The 19,784-nt window shown below is 38.2% G+C and overlaps 1 protein-coding gene across 1 annotated transcript in view; it reads left to right on the top strand.

The window, feature by feature from the left end:
- Nucleotides 1-19,784, top strand: part of KLHL1 (kelch like family member 1) — a 217,498-nt gene that overhangs the window by 16,231 nt on the left and 181,483 nt on the right. Inside the window, exon 2 of the mRNA XM_042458664.1 lies at nucleotides 11,703-11,713. Within this exon, the coding sequence (XP_042314598.1) occupies nucleotides 11,703-11,713 (11 nt within the window). The remainder of the gene's footprint in view (nucleotides 1-11,702; nucleotides 11,714-19,784) is intronic.

Consider the following 19,784-nt stretch of genomic DNA (forward strand, 5'->3'; position numbering starts at 1 on the left):
TCACCTCTTAACCTTCTCATCCCCAGCCCCTTAAGTTATTCCTCATAGGACATGGTTTCCAGACCTTTCATCATTTTAGTTGCCCTCCTTTGGATGTAGGATGGAACGTATGACTGGCTCATGGGTCTTGGAATAGGAACTTTGTGTATTTGCAACAGTACATCTATTTGCAGTGCAGCACAGTGTTCAGGCAGTAGTGGCATGGCATTGTTTTTGCTACAATTTACCCCATCTTCAGCTTGTTTTATGGCACAATAAAATCTTGGATACACTTTAGCTTGATTCAATTTTGATTCTGGCTTTCCATGCCATTGAAGCCACAGTGATTAAATGTGGATCATGCCATAAATCTTATTCTCACTATAAAGTTTTTCTAATATCAGGTTTAAAGTCAAACTCAGTATTTTATCGTATCTTCTTAAATAAAAAAGTAATCTAATTCTAAAATGTTCCATGTACATTCAAGTCCAAATAATTGGGGCTTATGCTTAGGGGATCAATCTGATGATCACAATAAATCCTGTGCCAGATTATATAAAATTATCTTGAGCTAAACTGTTTTTTCTCTGTATTTTTGGATGCTCAGTTTGGTCATGCTCAGTTTGCAGAGTTTTTTTAAAAAAATAATTATACTTTTTGAAAGCATAATTACAAACTAAAAGGGGGGGGGAGGAGAAAGAGGGGGAAAAGGAAATGGAAAAAATAAGGGTGAAGGTAGTGCATAGAATATGAACATGGACCGCTTAATGTAAGATAGCCATATTTCCAAAAGCACACTTTCTTGAAGTTGTTTCTATAATATACACATCCACACATAGTTCAGTCAGTAAGATCTTTTGATCATTGAATAATAGAAAGAAGATTAATCTTTTCAAGCCAGGAGTACAAGTACTCTAGCAACAGTTAGAGCATGCAGGGAAGCCAGTGTGGTGGAGTGGTTTGAATGTAAGACTGACTCTGGAGACCAGGGTTTGAGTTCTATAATAAAGATTTTTCACAGTCTTCTATTTAGGATTCTCCCAAAGAGTGAGTTTGGAATGACCATATGGATAAATTATAATCAACAAGATCAAATGCCAAGCTACCTTGGCAGTGGAAATTGCAGGTGGTACCATCCATTCTTCCTTAAAGTAGAAGAGCTTGAGACAATTAATCCAAAAAGAAGATTCCAGATAAATAAGTTTTAAGGCTGTGTGTGTGTATCTGATTTTGGGTTGTATTGCTGATTATTTATACAAATCAACAGATATGCCTTATGTTATAAACCGAAATATCCTTCTTCCAAAAATGACACTGGCATCTTTTTGAGTAAATAATGAGGCAGTGGAGACCTCATATATGTCTATTAAGTACAGTATTAAGTTTATGAAAACAAAGCCAACTCTTTTTATTATACTATGTTTTTATGCACTCTCTTATTGTTTATGTTCCACTTTTTTCTTTTAACACTTCTCTTTAAAGAACACTCCTTAGTTGCCAAGGACCCTCTCAGTACTCCTTTGGATACTTTGTATAACCTATTCCTAAACCAGCCACCAAGGCTCTGTCTATCACTCTGGTTACTTTATAACAGTAACTCCCCCTTGAAGTTCTGCTCTTTACAGAGTCCTTCACTAACACTAACTGTCCCTCACTGGACATGACAGAACCTTCTTGGTTTGACACCAAATCCTTAACTTTTTTCTAGCCCTCAAGCTAATCCTATCCCTCAGGATATCAAACCAGCAACTCCCTCACTTGTAGTGCTGTATTGGAACCAAGTCCTTCACTCCTGAACTTGTTCCCTGACCCAGAGCGAAGTTGTTTCCTTCTCAACTTTAACTCGCACATTTTAGTGGCTGAATCCTGCTGACTCTTGATTTGCTGTCTCTAGCCTGGCCTAAATCTGCCTGTTTGTCACAGTGTGCTGCTAACAGGTGAACTTTTGACAGGGACAAAGTCTGCTGGCTCTAACAAGCCAATTGCTCCCGTTACATTACTCTCAAGGCTCTCAGGATGGAGTTTTTCCTCCTGCCACCACTGCCTGCATCAGCATAGTTAAACTAGTGTTCTTCACTAACAGGATTGTGACCAATTACTCTGAATTTCTCACTTTTGTTCATTTTGTGTCTCTCTCCTTATAAACTAGATGTCCACTTAGGAAAACTGTGGGGAACAAAAAGCATTTGGCTCCCTTTCTGTTTCTCTTGCATCTCTGGAATTCCAAAGTCACTCCAGTAAGAAAAAAAAAGTTTTCAGACATTTTTTCTTCCTTCTAAATAATAATGATAGTAAATGCAAACATGTTTTTTTCCTTGAAGTGTGCCTGGAAGCCACACATTCACAGTTTTGCTTCTTCTCCTTCTCACATTGCATCCTGTCTCAATTGTTTATTCTCCAATATTTTTTAAAAATGGAAACATATCCAGATGTTCAGCGAGAGTGTGGTAGAAAGTGTGGGAAGGTTTTTCTCTGCTTCCTATCCTGTTTTAAATTCACTCCCAGGGAGTAAGACAGAAGTAGAGGAACCCAGTGCCAATATGGGAAGCTTTTCTATGGTCCCACTCCACTCCTCTGGGCTGGATGGGACCCCTTGGGATCACCTTTAATCACCAAAACAACACACTGCCACCACCCAATCATTAACCTGTTACACCCCAGCAATGCATTGGGGCATTGCTGGGCCTTCTACTGGTAACTGATAATCAGAAAAGCATTAGCTGAGCTAAGGCCATTAAAAGGAATGAAGAAAGAGGCAGAGTACTTAAGAAAAAGGTTTATTATGAAGCAAAGAACATTAAAGAGCAAAACATGGAGGACAACTGATCCTCCAGGCACAAACTGAAAAGATAGGTTACAAAATAATAATCAGCCAAACATAGCTAAGCCTGAATCCCTGACTAAGAGAAAGGCCAACAGTCAAGGCTTTTCTTTCCCTCGGGTCTTCTTACTCTCAACTCTTCAACTGTTTCAACAGTCTCTCTCCAGCAACCATCCAGAAGGTTCTTTTCTCACTTCCACATGATTGGCTGGTTGCCCTCACAGTATTGTTATGTCATAAGTCCTCTTATGTTACAGTACCCCATCCCACAGGGGAAAAGGCCCTGATAAATGAAGGGACAAAGTGTCTATGTAAAGAAACTCTAGGTCTTAACAGAAGGAAGTACATGGCTACTTAGAGGGATCTATATTAACGGTAAACCAACATTGAATGAATGGACGCAACACTGAACAAAATACATAAAACAGACCAAGAGAGATTGCAAAAGCAGAGTGTGCATGACCTTTGAATTCCTCTAGAATTCTTGCATGTGTGTACGCTGGTTATTGATATTTGATCATTTTAATCATCATCTCATTGCTATCTCATCTAGAGATCTTCAAACATGGCAAGTGTTTCATTTTATATGTCAGATTTTTTTTAGACAAACATCTCTGTCAATATGAACTGCAAGTTTACATTTCATTTCTTTTGATCTTTTTATGATTTTATGAAAAGCAGTGTGGGAGAAAGTAACGGAAAGTCTCTTTAAATGAAACGTTTAGTTAAGTATGAATTTTCCATTCTGGCATATAAACAGATACTTCCGTTTAAACTGAAGATTGCAGACACTGAACCACAAAGTTAAAAGTTTATAACCTTAAGCTTTATAAAACTTTAAATTTGAGAATAAAATTTTAATTTAGCCCACAGAATCCATGTTGAATTGAAATGTTTTGAATACTTCTTAGCACAGAGAAGAAGGCATTAAACTGGTTTCATAAAAAAAAAAAACCCTTCAGTTTGCTTATTTATCTGCTATACATGTATTTATAGTGCCCTCCAGATACAGGACTTTATCACATGTTTGGAAAATTGGGGGTTTAAACGGTTATTATCCAGTGATATTCTTGTGATCGGGTGAAGATTTTCACATGCATCGTGATTAAAGATGGCTTATCCTGGGAATAACCAGGGAATAAACAGCAACAAATCATTCAAGCAAAATCCTGTGAATGATTTGTTGCCTCAGATGTTGCTGTCAAATAACCACAATACAACATGTTGGAAGTAAGGCCACAACTTTATTTGCAAACAATTGGTAGGGTTGGCACAAAGCATAAGGTCAGGATCTGTGCAATCAAACCACCCAATGTAGTCTGATTATCCAAACCGGGCACCCACCCGGTGCTTGGGATGGCCTAGGGGCTAAGGAACACAACTTGACCACAAACCTTGTCTTGCGTTCACCAATTCACAAAGCCCCTAGTCACCGGGAGGCGCTCCTGCGTTCTGGCCCCCGCAATGGCCAAACGCCTGCCCTATTCGCCCCCGGGTACCTATTGACTCCCAAACCAGAGCTCCATAGCCCTGGTACCACAACGAGCAGATCCTGGCCTATGCTGCCACCAAGTTGTGACTAAAAACCACCTAACAACAGCGGTGGGTGGGCGGGCAGGAGAAGCACCAAAACTTGCTCCCTTCCACAGCTTGTCTCCGCTCTGCTCGAAGCCAAGCAACCGACTGAGGGAAGGGGCCAGCAACACGGCCTTATATAGGCCTAGGCCCCTCCCTCCCTGCATGTTGTGTGGGGCCCTGCCTCCAAGGCCCAGCCCACCAATGGGCAGCCTTGGAGGACCGGAAGCCCCGCACCAACGAAACCGGCTCCCACAGCGTCGCGGAGCAGAAGGGCCGCCCCTTCCGCCCCTGCGCACCAATAGGGAGCCGAGCAAGCCCCAGAGCACTGTAGTCCAGCTGCTTCCAGCGGCAAAACGGTCTGCCCGGCGAGGCGGGCGACCATTGCTTGCTAGTTATTTTCTAGTTATTCCTGGGATAAGTCATCTTTAATCGCTATGGTGTGTGAAAATCTTTCCTGTGATTGCATGACTATCACTGCATAATGCCCATTTAAACCCCTGATTTTCCCAGTGTGATAAAATCCATATATTCAGGATGGTTCTGTTGGGTAGTTTTGATCAGATACAGTGGTACCCCGGGTTACGAAATTAATTCGTTCCGCGGTTAATTTCGTAACCCGAAATACCTTCGTAAGCCGAATTCCCATAGGCGCTAATGGAAAAATAGCTCTCTGCTGCCCTCCGGTGGCGGAAAATAGCGCCGCGGTTTTTTCGTAACCCGAAGAAACCTTCGTAAGCCGAAGCAATAAATCCCTATGGGATTTTTTCGTATCCCGAAAAATTCGTAACCCGGCGCATTCGTATCCCGGGGTACCACTGTAAAAGTATAATGTTAGAATATGCCTTTTCCAGGAAATATATCTAAAGGATTTTCTTCCATAATGAAATAAAAGGAAAACATATCTTTAGAATCACAGCAGAATAACATCCTTACTATTTAAACTGCAACTTTTCTTTTTCAAACTCTGGTTCTAGGTTGAAAGAGATCCTACAACTGTACTAAAGCAGCATGAGAAATAGTGTTATCTTGTTTTAAGGCCTGCTTCAGACTTTATTTAACTGATTCATTATCTCAGATTTTCAACTTCATGTCTATAAAATGAGAAGAGTAACTTACCTCATGTGACTGTAGAAAAGAAACAAGGAAAAATATTGTAAATAAATGTAAACAGGTGGGTCACAGTTGTTAGTATGAAACAAGTTGTTAGTCCCAACTAGAGTAGGGCCATTGTATCAGTGAAATTTACATAAATGTTGCTCTATCAAGTTCCTATTGATGTCATGAACACCATTTAGTTGGCACCAACTGTAGGATTTAGGTTTCTTTGTTTTATTTTTCATTGGGAACTTTTTCCTTATATTACTCACCCAGTATATCGTCCCAGTGTTCTGAGTTTATTGCTATTTGATTTTCTTAAACCCTACTTCAAAAGGTAAAAGCCCCCCTCCCCTCAGCCCCCCGCTCTTCAAATTACAATGCCTTCTGTAAGGAGTAAGGGAGAGGTAGCATGGAGGCTTTGCAAGACTGATCCCAACTTGTAGTCTGATGGTGGTACCTTCTTGGATTAGTGATGGCGAACCTATGGCACGTGTGCCAGAGGTGGCACTCAGAGCCCTCTATGTGGGCACATGTGCTATCGCCCCAGCACAGAGTTTGCTAGAGTTTGCTAGTAGAAAGCCAGAGGGACATTGCACTTTGCAATAAATAAGTGGGTTTGGGGTTGCAGTTTGGGCACTCAGCCCCTAAAAGGTTCACCATCACTGTTCTAGGTCTTATTTTTAAAGCAGTATTATGACATACTTTATATCTTGTTCCTGTCAACTTTACTGAAATTAATGTTGAGTCATGTTGACCCATTTCTGGATTTCAATAGTATTCTGTTCTAATTACAAGTACATCCCTGTACATCATGTGTGTGCATGTGTATGTACGTGTGTGTATGCGTGTGTGTGTGTGTGTGTGTGTACATGTCTTCAAATCATTTGTAAACATATCACAACCCCAGATAGTGAGTATGAGAAATATGGTGTGGAGACAAATTGTTGTTGTGAATTGAAGTGCCAGAACAGATACTGAACAAGATGAGGCAAACAAGTTATATTCCTTGTCCCTAAATGTGAACATTTTCAAATAAGGTCTTTGTAATTGCATTTGTTTTAGTGAAAATATACAAACAGCTTGGAGTCAAAATTTTGCTTTCATTGTTTTAATGTTCAGTGCAATTTATGATTAATGAAATTCCTAACATTTTTAATGGCAGAATTATTTTTTGCAGTATTAAAGTAATTTTGAAAAACAGAAATATAATTAAGTACCAACAACCAGATAGCTTGTAAAATATTCATGCACAGCAGATATGATCAGTATTAACACTGAGCTTATCATTTTCTTTGCTTGGTGTATTTTTGCTAATGTAACTGCATTGGAAAGTGGCTCAAAACAATGTCAGGAAGCCACAGCTCTCTTTCCATCTCTAGCCATGACTTGAAATGAAACTTTGGTCAGAACTTCTCATCCATGCTACAGTACCAGCAATGTCTTAACTAAATATATTTCAACTTAAATGTTATTGTATTATATTGTGTTACAGACTTAGAATTTATTTATTCTTGTCAGGATACAAACACTGGCATAGTAATTTCATGGTAAAGAACAGTTTTAATTATACATGTATTTTTTTAAAAAAATGTTTGTTCATAGAAAAGGAAAAGGGAAAATTATAAGAAAAAACAACAACATAAGAAACTGCTTCTATTTTTCAGTCTACTCTAACTGGCAATGGGGTTCAAAGGTTACAGAAAAAGATAATTGCTTATTTTAGTTGCCTGAAATAATTTTAGTTTGAGGTGCTGCGGCTTAGTCTTGAAGGATATAAACGGTTGAGTATCCCTTTTGCAGAATTCCAGTATCAGACATACTACAAAATCCAAAATTGTCCACATGTTGGCTGAGATAGTGACAAACACTATTTCATATACGGAATTATTTAAAAAATCATTTAAAAATATTTAAAATATTGTCTATAAAATTATCTTCAGACTATGTGTATAAGGTATATGTGATTGCTGTTATGGTTTTAGCTCCTTATGTTTTATATGTTTCTGTTTTTAAACTGTGGTTTTATTGTTATATTGTAATTGTCATTTTAACTTGTTGTGAGCCTGCTTCGATCCACCGGGAGAGGCAGGAAGATAGAAATAAAAACTATTATTATTATTATTATTATATATAAACAAATATTGTGAAATCCAAAACAATTAAAAATCCAAAACACTTGTGATCCCAAGCATTTCAAATAAAGGAGACTCAATCAGTATAAGGAAAGTATGTACATTACCACTGAGCCCTTGGTCTCTTTAATTTTACCTAAAATTTGCAGATCATTCGAAACTTTTCATATTGCATTGTTTCATACTTGTTCACTTGTATCTGTCTTCATGGGGGAAAGCTTCTTCTATTGCTTTTATGCAGATTCATTTTTTTCAAGAAAGAGGTTTGCTGAAATGTGTAGTACAGTCCACCCTTCTCTTATGCGGGGGATCCGTCCCAGACCCCCTGTGTAAGAGAAAAAACGCGGATGCTCAAGCCCCATTCAAGTGAATGGGGCTCGTACCCATGGCGACGCGGCAGCGGTGATGCACAGGGCACATGCCATGGTAGCACACCCTGTTCATGTGAATGGGACGCGCCGCCTCCACATGCCCCGCGCGGCTTTGAGCATATGCTCAAAGCCACATATAACGCAGGTGCACTGTATTCTGGTGGAGCCATATATCATTCACAGGTCTACTTTACTCAATAATAATAATAATAATAATAATAATAATAATTATTATTATTATTATTATTATTATTTTTCGCTTAATCACTTGAAATTCAACCGGATTACACCAATAAAATGGTCGTTCCAGAGTCTAGGAGCAACTGCTGAAAAGGAACTAGACAAGATATGCAGAAAGGATTGTACTGTCACCCATCCACATTCTGCTGTTACTGCAGCTAACAATGGAAAATAAATTTGAGTAATCCTTCTCGGAGATGCATGTGTTACAACTGCTAAACACTATCTACAAATAATAATAATAATAATAATAATAATAATAATAATAATAATAATAATAATAATACCCTCATTGTTAAATATCAGACAGTGAAGATGTGATGGACTTGGCTTTGAAACCCCAGGGATTCTATAGCATTGTACTGTAGTAGTCAATGCTGGGTTAGACAGACCAAATTCTGATTACTTGTTCTCAGAGATAAAGTGTTGTGTGGCATGGGCCATGTCTGCATGGGCTAGGATAGTCCGGGGGCAGCCCAGAGAATCTTGGTTCTGTAGCTGCCCTGACATGCCCCAATTACTTGGAACTGTGTATCCATGCCACAACAGCTGTCTGCTGCAGCAGCTGTCTGCGTAAGCATCTTACAGAGCCACCCAGTGCATCTGCCACAGATTGCTCACTTCTGACCTTAGAATGAGCAACTTGCAATGGCTGTGGGTGCACCAGTTGGCTCAGCAAGATGCCTATGCAGACAGCTGCTGCAGCACAGGAATTGAGGGTTCCAGATCTTCCCAGGTTTATTTAAAAATTATGGGTGTATTTTTAAAAAGCATTTTAAGGGTGTTATTTTCTCATTTGAGTGCAGAATGTGATGGACATCATCCAGCTAACTCATACCAGAACTGGGATTTGGGCCATGCATCATCTGAACAAGACAACACTAGAACAGGGAGAAAACAGGCCTTTCAGCACCGGCATAGTTTTCCTCATTTTCATGTAGTTCATGATTTTCTTGTGAAAAGAAAGGCACATCCTTTCCTTTCAAATTTGTTTAAAATAAAAGATTTGAAGAAATCTCTAGGTGGTACTGAGTGTTAGTTTTTATAATGTTCTTCTATTCCTAAGTGTTCATTATTCCCTTTAGTTAAAACAAACAAATAAAAGCAGTAAAAAAGACTTCAAAACATAATAGACTGGATTAAAAGACTAGCAAGAGAATTATATAATCAAAACTAATTACCTCCTCATAAGTATGATGTAAAAAACAACAATAACACCCTAAGATTACTTCATGTTTTAATCCTATTTCAATAGATGGGCCTAAGTAGAGAAGAACAAATGATTAATTGTAACGATGATGACAACAACAACAACAACAACAACAACAACACATTTATTTCTTACCCACCTCTCCCCATGGATCAAGACAAGGAACAATAGCAATTAACAAACAAGCAACATAGGTTAAAACCAATCAGTCAAAACACACATCAATTTTAGAGGAGGTGACAGTGAAGATGAACCCCGGGAAAGCCCCAGGTCCAGATGGACTCACATCTCAATATTTCAAAGTCTTTGCAGCAGAATTAACATTGCCACTATTCAGAACAATACAGAAAGCCTCTCATGGGGAGACTCCAGAATCTTGGAAGAGTGCAATGATATCCTTAATGCACACGGCAGACCAAGATCCAACTGAGGTCTCGAATTACAGACCTATCTCTTTGCTAAATATAGATTATATGATCATTGTAACAATACTGGCAGAGAGATTAAAGAAAATATTAATAAACTGGATACATTAAGCTCAATCTGGTTTTCTCCCCAGAAGACAATTAAAGAATAACACAAGGACAGTATTGGATATAATAGAATCTTACAGAAAATACAGTGAAAAGAAGTTGGCAATGATCTTTCTGGACACAACAATAGCATTTGGTAATCAAAGATGGGAATTTATGAAACAGGTTTTATCAGAGATGGAGGTGAGAGAGAACTTTCTTAAGTGAATTAATAGTATCTACTCATAATAACAGTGGCATCATTATAACTACTAGCAGAAAACCTCCCAGACCTGGAACAACTACTAAGAAAGATCAAGGAAAAAAGTGCAAAAGCAAGCCTATTGCTGAACATAAAGAAAACAAAAATAATGACAATGGAGAATCTTGAAAAATTCAGCCTAGACAATGAAGAAATAGAAGTGATAAAGAGTTCTCATATCTGGGATCAAACATTGATAAACATTGATGCAACTGTCATCTTACAGCCTGGAGGGAGTGAGGAGGCGAGAAGGGGCTAATTTTGAATTTTTATTATATTCTGTATGTATTTTTATTTCTGTAACCCACCTGGATTCCATGTGATTGGGCGGGCTATAAATAAATAATTTATTATTATTATTATTATTATTATTATTATTATTATTATTATATTGATAGAAATGGGGACTGCAGCCAGAAAATCAGAAGAAGATTAAGAATGGGAAGAGTAGCTATGAAAGAATTAGAAAAGATTCTAAAATGCAAAGATATGCAACTAAACTCAAAAGTGAGAATTGCACAAGCCATTGTATTTCCTATTACCATGTATGGGATGTGAGAGCTGGACAGTGAAGAAAGTGGATAGGAAGAAAATCAATTCATTTGAGATGTGGTGGTGGAGAAGAGTGCCTAGGATCTCATGGACAGCCAAAACACCAAACGAATGGGTCCTGGAGCAGATCAAGCCAGAGATCTCCCTGGAAGCCAAGATGACAAAACTGAGGCTGTTGTACTTTTGGGCACATCATGAGAAAGGAGAAGTCATTGGAAAAAACCAATAATGTTAGGTAAGGTGAAGGGAAGTAGAAAGAGAGGAAAGCTACATGCTAGATGGATGCACTCTATTAAGGAGAACATGGGTATGAGTTTACAGGAGCTAAGCAGAGCAGTGGAGGACAGAGAGTCTTGGAGATGTTTCATCCACAGGATCCCATGGGTCGAGATTGGCTCAAGGGAAATTAACAACAACAACAACAAACCAAAGTAAAAATGCTCAGATCCTTGTAAATGGGGAAAAATCTAAAAAGATGTGAGATAACTAAAGGCACATGCCAAGGCTGTCATATATCCCTACTTCTGTTCATAATAATCCTTGCAGTTTTAACTAGGAAGATCAGGAAGGACCAAACAATCAAAGGGTTGAAAATCCAGGGTGAATCATATAAACAAAAAGCATTTATAGATGACTGTGGGGTTGTACAAACAGCCCATTCAGGGGTAGCTCCATGCCACCCCAGAACGATCTGGATTGTGGACGTGGCAGCTGCACGCTACGCCCCCAACCCACTGGAAAAAGAAGCCCCCAAATCAGCATTACAGGGGTGCCATAAGGGTCATGATGCACCCTTATGATGCTCGCATGCACAGCACCATCATGAGCAATGTCATCATGGTGTGCACCATCTGTGCGAGCACGCACCAAGATAGAGCCCAGGGTACATGGTAGAGTTTCTGAGCATGTAGACATTCAGCCCCTGCACAACCCTACTTCGGGCCCAGGTGAGCACAAAGTGCCAGTCTGTCTAGGCCCTTAGTGATCTTTTTCGATGGTCCATGTGAGAGCATCATCAAATTAATGATGCTGCTAAAGGAATTTGGAGAGATGTCAAGAATCAAGGTGAACAAGTCCAAAAGCTGAATCTCACCAAAAATCTGAACAAAGAAGAAGAACTGACATTAAGTGGAAGATCAGGTCTGAAAATAGTGGATAAGGTAAAATACCTATGTTTACTAATTACAAAGAAAAAATTATAACTGTTTGACAGTAATTATAACAGAGTATGGAATACAATTAAAAGAGATCTAAAGAAATAGACAAAACTGAGCTTATTGTTATTAGACAGGATCTCCATGATCCAGATGTGTCTACTGCCAAAACTATTTTATGTGTTCCAAAATATACCAATAATAACTAATGACAAACCATTCCAAAAGTGGGACAAAGAACTTTTTAATTTTACATGGTATGGGGAAAAAACGAGAATCAAAAGGAAAACTTTACAAGACAGTAGAAACAGAGTTGGTTTGGGACTCCTAAATAAGAAGATATATTACCACGCATGTGCACTCTGTTGTATTAAAGAATGGATCATGCTAGAGAATAAGAGATTGTTAAAATTAGGAGTGGATTTTATACTTCAGCATGCTTTTCTGTGCTATAATAAGCTGAATGCCAACAAAGAGTTCAATAACCACTACATGAGGAAATCCCTCTTGAGAATATGCCCCAAAGTTCCAATTTAGACATTGCCACACGAAGCATTCCACAAAAGGGAAAACCTTGATAAGGAGACGTGGTTAACATGGAAACAGTTACTAAAGAAGGAAGATGGAAAATATCAACTAAAGATAAGAGAAGAACAAAACCTAGAAGGACTAAATTGGCATTGATTTCTTCACTGCAAATTGCTAGAAGACATTAGAAGAGATACCAAATTAGAAGGAATAAAAATAGGCAAAACGGAATGGACATACTTTTACAATCTGAAGACAAAAAGATGATAACAAAAATTTATAAATTATTCATGTCAATAGAAAACGAAGAAGAAACAGTGAAAACGAATACTGTGTCCTGGGCCTGGAACATCAGCAAACCAATTCAATTAGAAGAATGGTTTGAAGTCTGGAATAAGAACTTGAAGTTTACTAAATGGAACAACCTCAAAGAGAATTATTGTACAGTCTTCCATAGGTGGTATCAAATGTCAACCAAACTAACAAAGATAAAAAAAAAGTCCAAATCCACCTGCTGGAAATGTGGAAAAAAGGAGGGTACCTTCTATCACATGTGGTGGCAATGAGAGAAGGCAAAAAGCTTCTGGAAAGTTATATACAAGAAAATAACTGAAACATTAAAAATCAATTTTAAAATGTCACCAAAGTTGTAAATATGCTGACAGGATAGGTGGCAATTTAGAAAGGAGATAGAGGAAAACTTTCTTTATATGGTGACGGCGAGAGAATCATATATGCCAGAAAGTAGAAAGAACAGAAGATCCCAGCAGTGAAGACTGGTTTATAAAAATGTTAGATATGGCAATAATAAACAAAAATTTTTTAAAAACCCATCTAAATAACAACCTTACCAAAAATGTGAAGATAAATGAAACAATATAATCATGTTGTGGGAGAAAATTCCAGAAAACCCTTCGAAATAAGAGCTAAAACTGTAAATAGAGGAAATAACATAGAATCTGAATTCAAAATAAACTATAAGAAGTAGGAAAGAAGGCTGTAAATTGAAGATGATAGATCTCTTTTATGTTACTATTATTAATATTTTTTCAATGTTAGTGACAAATGATAAGATATATAACTAAAGACAGTATAACTTCTATATACAAGAAATATTCAACCCAGGTTGATTGAGCCAGAAAATCTTTGAGAAGGAAGGGGTATGAAAAATGGTATGATTAAAAGTAAAAGGATATGGAAGATGACGAGAGTGAGTGATTTCAGGATTGATTATCAAGGGGTGAAATAGAACGCCCCTTTGCACTGCCATCCAGGTAGCTTCAGAGTGCAGCGTTTTGACACACATGGGCTGTCCTTCGAGCATCTTGGGGCTGTGGTGGTTACAAAAGCCCCCAACATGCTGGGAAGCCACTTCAGGGCTGTGGAAGAGCTGCTAAAAGCAGATTGGGGCCTCAGCATGTGACTGCCATGGCCCCAATCTGGCTTTGTCAGAGGCAGCTTCAAACCACCCCTTTGAGGCAGTCAGTTTCATCTCCAAGACTCTTTTGTCTATTTAGCTTCAATGTAATTGACATTGTAATTTTTTATACTATAAAATATATAAACATTTATATTAATTTATAAAACACAGATCAATTTTAAAGGACACATAAAATATACACATATTAAAATAGTCCACATCTAAAATTAGTAGTTTAAATTCACAATTTAAAAATCATCTCGATAAGCTTGTTAGAACAGACCACTGTTTAATGATTTAATGCTCTATTAAGTTCAAACTGCATACTCAGCTGTTGAATCTCTTATGGCAGGTCATTCCACAGTCTAGGGGCAGCTGAAGAAAAGGTCCTTAGGCTGAGGGTTGCCAGATCCTTGCTGACTGGAGTAGATGTCTGCTAGAGGACCTGAGTGTATGGGACATATTATATGGGAGGAGGTGATTCTGTAGATAACCTGGACCCTAACTATGTAGGACTTTAAAGGTAATAACCAACACTTTGTACCTTACCCAGAAACTGACAGCTGGTGAAGTGATTTTAATACTGATGTAATGTGGTCACTCCTGGATGTCTCAGTAATCAATCTGGCTGCCATGTTTTGAACCATTTGAAATGTCCAAAATTGGTACAGAAGTATTCCAATAAACAGTGCATTGCAGAAGTCCAACCTTGAGATTACCAGTATGTGCACTACCATCTTTAGGTCCTCCAGAGATAGGTAGGAACATAGCTGGTGTAACAGCCAATGCAGATAGTAAGCACTCCTGGCTGTCATATATATCCTAACTGTCATTTGGAACAATGGATCCAGAAACACCTCCAAACTGCAAACATGGTCTTTCAGGGAGAGTGTAACCCCATCCAGGACTGGTTAACACACATCCAAACCCAAGTAGGACCTTTGACAGTAAGCACCTCTGTCTTGTATGGATTCAACTTCAATTTATTTTTCTTCATCCAGACCATTACATTCTCCAGGCATTCATTCAGAAAAGACAGAGGAGATGAAGCTGTATCTGAAGGTATAGAGAAATATATTTGGGTGTCATCAGCATACTGATATCACTCCACCCTATGCTTCCAGATGATATCGCCCTGCAGTTTCATAACACTGGGGATAGAATAGCACCTTGTGGTATATCATAGAACAGCTCCTTTTTTGAGGAGCAGCTATCCTCAAGCACCACCATCTGGAACTTACCCAAGAGGTAGGGCTGAAATCACTGGAGCACAGTGCCTCTGATACCCAAATCCCCCAGGCATTCCAGAAGGATACCATGGTCAATGATACTGAATGCCACTGAGAGGTTCAAAAGCACCAGCAGGGGCACATTCCCCCTGACAATGCTTAGACGAAGGTCATCCAAGGGTGACCATAGTAGTCTCCTACTCTGAAGCTGATTCAAATAAGTCTGCATAATTTGTATCATTCGAGAATGCCTGGGATTGGAGGCAACTTGGAAAATCAACACTTGTATAAGTTCTATTCATTCACTGAGCTGACTCTAGTTGGGACTATCAAATAGATTTGACTGTAGTTAATTTTTTTCCTGCGAAAATGTAATGTCTTGATAAGAAAGGACTTCACTAGTTTTCAGAGGGGAGGGAATGCAAATCTTTTTTGTGCAAGAAACTTTCTGGTTTGTTGTTTCAAGGTGGGCTGCATGTACAATGTAGAATTAATGCTGTTTGACACTGCATTTAACTGCCATTTCAATGCTATGGAATTCTGGGATTTGTAGTTGTAATGGCTGGGCCTCCAGTCATTGGAAGACTTCTGCCAGGTAATAAGTGTAAGTTATAAGGAAGGCACATGCAAATAAGTAATGACATCACAACTGACAGAAGGCTCACTTGACCAATCAGTGAGCAGGAGCAAGAGTTCTTCTGGAAGCTTCTAAGAGAAAAAGTCTCTGAGACCAGGTAACAATTGGAGAGTGACAGTAAGAGAGAGAGGCAGACAGAGGCTTCAGCAGTTAGTGGTTTCCACAGTGAGAATTTGAGATGGGATTGTCTCCCTCTAGTTAGTCTTACAGGTTAGGAAAACGGTAGTGTTGTGCCTATAGCAAGAAGGCATAATTCAGGCAGATGGTCTATGCTAAGCTAAGACCTGTCACTGTATTTCAAAGTCATCAAGACCAGCATATTACATCACTATATCAGTTAGGTGAGAATGTAGCAGATTAGAATGTTTAGGCCTTATTTATTATTTTTCTGGTTGCTTGCATGAAATGAATACTTTTGAAATTACACATATTGTACCTGTAAGGCCCTTAGGACCTTGCATGATTTATATCTTTTTGCTCTGTTTTGTTTAAGTATAATAAATACTTCCTTAAAAGTATCTGCTACTTCAACACTCCTTTACATGTGTCCCAGCTCAGTTGATGCTTGAGAAGATTAGCAAGAAGTAGAACTAGAAGTCCTTAATAAGTCCCAGTGTATGTTAAGGGAAATCCAATACGAATTCACTGGTGGTGGCAAAATCTGGACGAAATATAAAAGACATCTATGTTGTGCTCTGCCACTATGGGTATCCCCAATTGAAACCTTGTACCGTACGGAGATAATAAACCACTAGTCCATGGTTAAAATACTCTGAGATCTTGGAAAGAGACTCAACAAATAACTTCAGAATTAAAACTAGAGAAGGATTGCACAATGAAGGTCATGAAATTGCCTGGTTTCCATATTATCAACTCGTTGAGAAATACAAATTAGATAAGAAAGGAGTTGTACATTGAATATAGAATGCATTAAATGTATCCACTTCCAATATAAGTTTCCTCAATAAGAAAATGTACTTCTTAAAAAACATACATAGCAACTGGAATCATTTTAGAACATAGATGGGTGGTCATATCACAGTCAAAACAGAACATAAATTTGTTCTAGATAATGTGTAGTCTTGTCAAAAATAAAGGAATTTATGTGGATATCAGACTTATATTAACACCTGATTTTACAAAAAGCTGACAATGACAGACCATTTGGTTAGAAGGGAAAGTTGTTATCTAATCACCTTTCAGTAGCTATTTTTTTCTGCTGTGCATTGACTAAAAAGTGAAACACATTTTTAAAAAGAATGAAATTAAACTCTTGTGCCTGTGCAGCTGAAATGATATATACACACCATTGTGGACATTGTTTTGCTATTGATGGGATAGTAGGGTGATGGGGATACTTTTTTCTAAGAGAAATCCATTTGTTCAGTATCAGTGTAATGTTGTCTCATTGATTCACAACACTCATTGTCAGCATTTGTGTAGGGCGATCAGTGATGTCTTGGTGTTATAAACAAGGTGCAAACTTAAGAATCCAGGAGAAGCAGATTTCTTTGCTTCTCTAGGAGCTCTGACTCATTGACTCGATGAGACTCAAAAATTCCTCCTCCTCCTCCCTTCTCCTTCTCAAAGTCTCACAATAAATAGACTGGTTGACATTAATTAATCTTGTACACATATTCACATCAGTTAAAATGAGCTGTATAGTATTTTGCCCGTTGGTGCTGTTCCAGACTCCACACATCCATTGGAAACTGCAAATAGAACTGATGCACATGCAATGAAAATCTTATAATGGCCATTTACATCTGTACAAGTTGGAAACAGGGTGGCTCTTTTCTTAGTTTAGGATGAATACATGTCTTTAGGTGACGAGAGTAAAGGGTCTATTCTTACTTCTTTGTCATTTTTTCAACCATCCACAGAAGTGCATCAAACTGTTCTAATGTGATATAGGCCCCAAACTCAAAGAATCCCTGTAGATAAAATCCACATGGAATTAGAATCCTAGTATGCTAGAGTTGGATGGGGCCTCATGGCTATTAAGTCCAACCCCCAGCTCAGTGCAGGAGACACTAACACCTCTCTAGGCAATTGGTTCCATTGCTGAACCACTCTCAGAAGATTCTTATTGTCTTTAATATTATTTTAAGGTGGGACCACTCACCTTTTAACTTATTATAAAACTGAAAAAATGTCCTGACACATGGACTTCCAAGCATATAACATGACAGACAGACAAAAAACAGTTTCATGCAATATATCTTCCTTGAAGAACTCGCCAAACAGATTTCATCTAGATGTCAGGGAAACCTGTTACTTTCACTTTTTCAAGCAAGCTGAAACATATGGTTTATTCAGCTCCAAGACAAAATTTGTTTGTTTAGTATAATATGTGCTGCTGTTCTGAAGGGAAAACAAATATACTTTTCTAAAACCACCAGTCTGTTTCCCACATGTTAATGTTCACTACTGCAGTGTCTACATACATCAGTCTAAAACAGAAAATATATACATACAGTAAAATAAATAACTGATTTATTTTGAATAATGTGTGGGCATCCAGTTAAGACAAACACATGCACAACTAAACTTTTGAATATGAATACTGAACTTTTGTTGCTGCTGCAGGGAAGACTTTGTAATCTCACTCACACAAAGACCACATCCTTAAGAGAATTCATCTTTTTTCAGTGGGCCCCTCTTCATAGCCATTTAGTGGCTGATGGTATATGGGAGGCATTGGAAAAGCATTTGGTTATCTTCCTATACCCAAGTCAGAATAACAAAGGCATCCTCTGGGAAAGGATGGTAAGTCTGCAGTTTGATTTTACTACAGGGAGATATCCAGATGCTTCTCCAACACTAAACCAGCCACTAAAAGGCCATGGAAGGTGCAGGAGGAAGGTGAGTTATATGAGAAGGGAGAAGAGATATGCATGTTATATGTGAAACCTGATGAACAAGGCATTGAACAGATGAATAAGAACTGAGAAGTGATGTGAAGATGGAAGACTTTGGTAGAAAGTGAGAATGAATGGAAGAATGGACAAAAGAAGTTGAAGGAAATCAAGAGAGAAAGAAAGAGGGGAGGCAAAACAGGGAGATTATTATTAAGATACACATTTAGTTGTATCTTAATAGAGAGGCTCTGTAAGGAGTAGGCAAAGAGATTTTGAACCCTTCAATTATGGTTCATAACCAGTTTTCTTGTTATCTTGCCTACAGAAAAGAATTGGGAGTGCTGGTGGGATTTTGTTTGTTTGATTCTCTCCCAACTTTTATTCTTTAATGCTATAATCCTGTCTCAGTCTTGTTCCAAATTGAAAACCTGAAATCTGTACTTGGGCCTTTCATCCAAATGAATAGTGAAGAGTGTCAGTTATGGGGTGAAAGTGAGGTTTTCTAACACTCACTCCTCCAGTATGATTAACTTTTGGTTGATTCTGATCTTGGAAAATCTTTGAGAAGCATACCATTGAGAAAGGGATGGGTACTTATGAATAACTGATCCATTCAGTTTCCAAATGTTTAAATAGCAGAAGGAATAAAACAAACAAACAAACAAAGAAACACACCTTCAACCCAAGACTTGGAATGCTTGCATGGTTCGATGGCTTATGTTCATGTTCCAAATTCCTAGGCTATATGTAAATATGGAAAAGGGAAAGGAAATAATATGGAGATGGCAGGATGGAGGGATAGTGAAAGGACATTTGTGCAGGAAGGTTAAAGTGTGACTCTATGCTGTTCTATTCACATTATAATAAAATGTATGAAAAATGCTATCATATTTCCAGACAGATTCCAACCAAAGAAAAGCCAATTTTCACATGGAAAAAGGAACAAATGTGAAAAAGCTCATAGTCTACAGGGTCATTTTTCAAAACAGAATTCAATACCATTGAAAATAGCATTTTGCCTAGAGTTGCTCAGTAATCCTTAAAACAACCTCAACCTTTTCCCATTTGCTCCCATTTTTTGGGTAAAAACTTGAATCATACTGGTAGCTCCAACTTGAATAGAACAAATGAATTGTTTGCTAAATGGTGAATGAATACTTCTATAAATATCATTGAATTTATGAGATCCCAACCCTGAGA

Source organism: Sceloporus undulatus, chromosome 3, assembly GCF_019175285.1.
Source record: "Sceloporus undulatus isolate JIND9_A2432 ecotype Alabama chromosome 3, SceUnd_v1.1, whole genome shotgun sequence".
NCBI lineage: Eukaryota > Metazoa > Chordata > Lepidosauria > Squamata > Phrynosomatidae > Sceloporus > Sceloporus undulatus.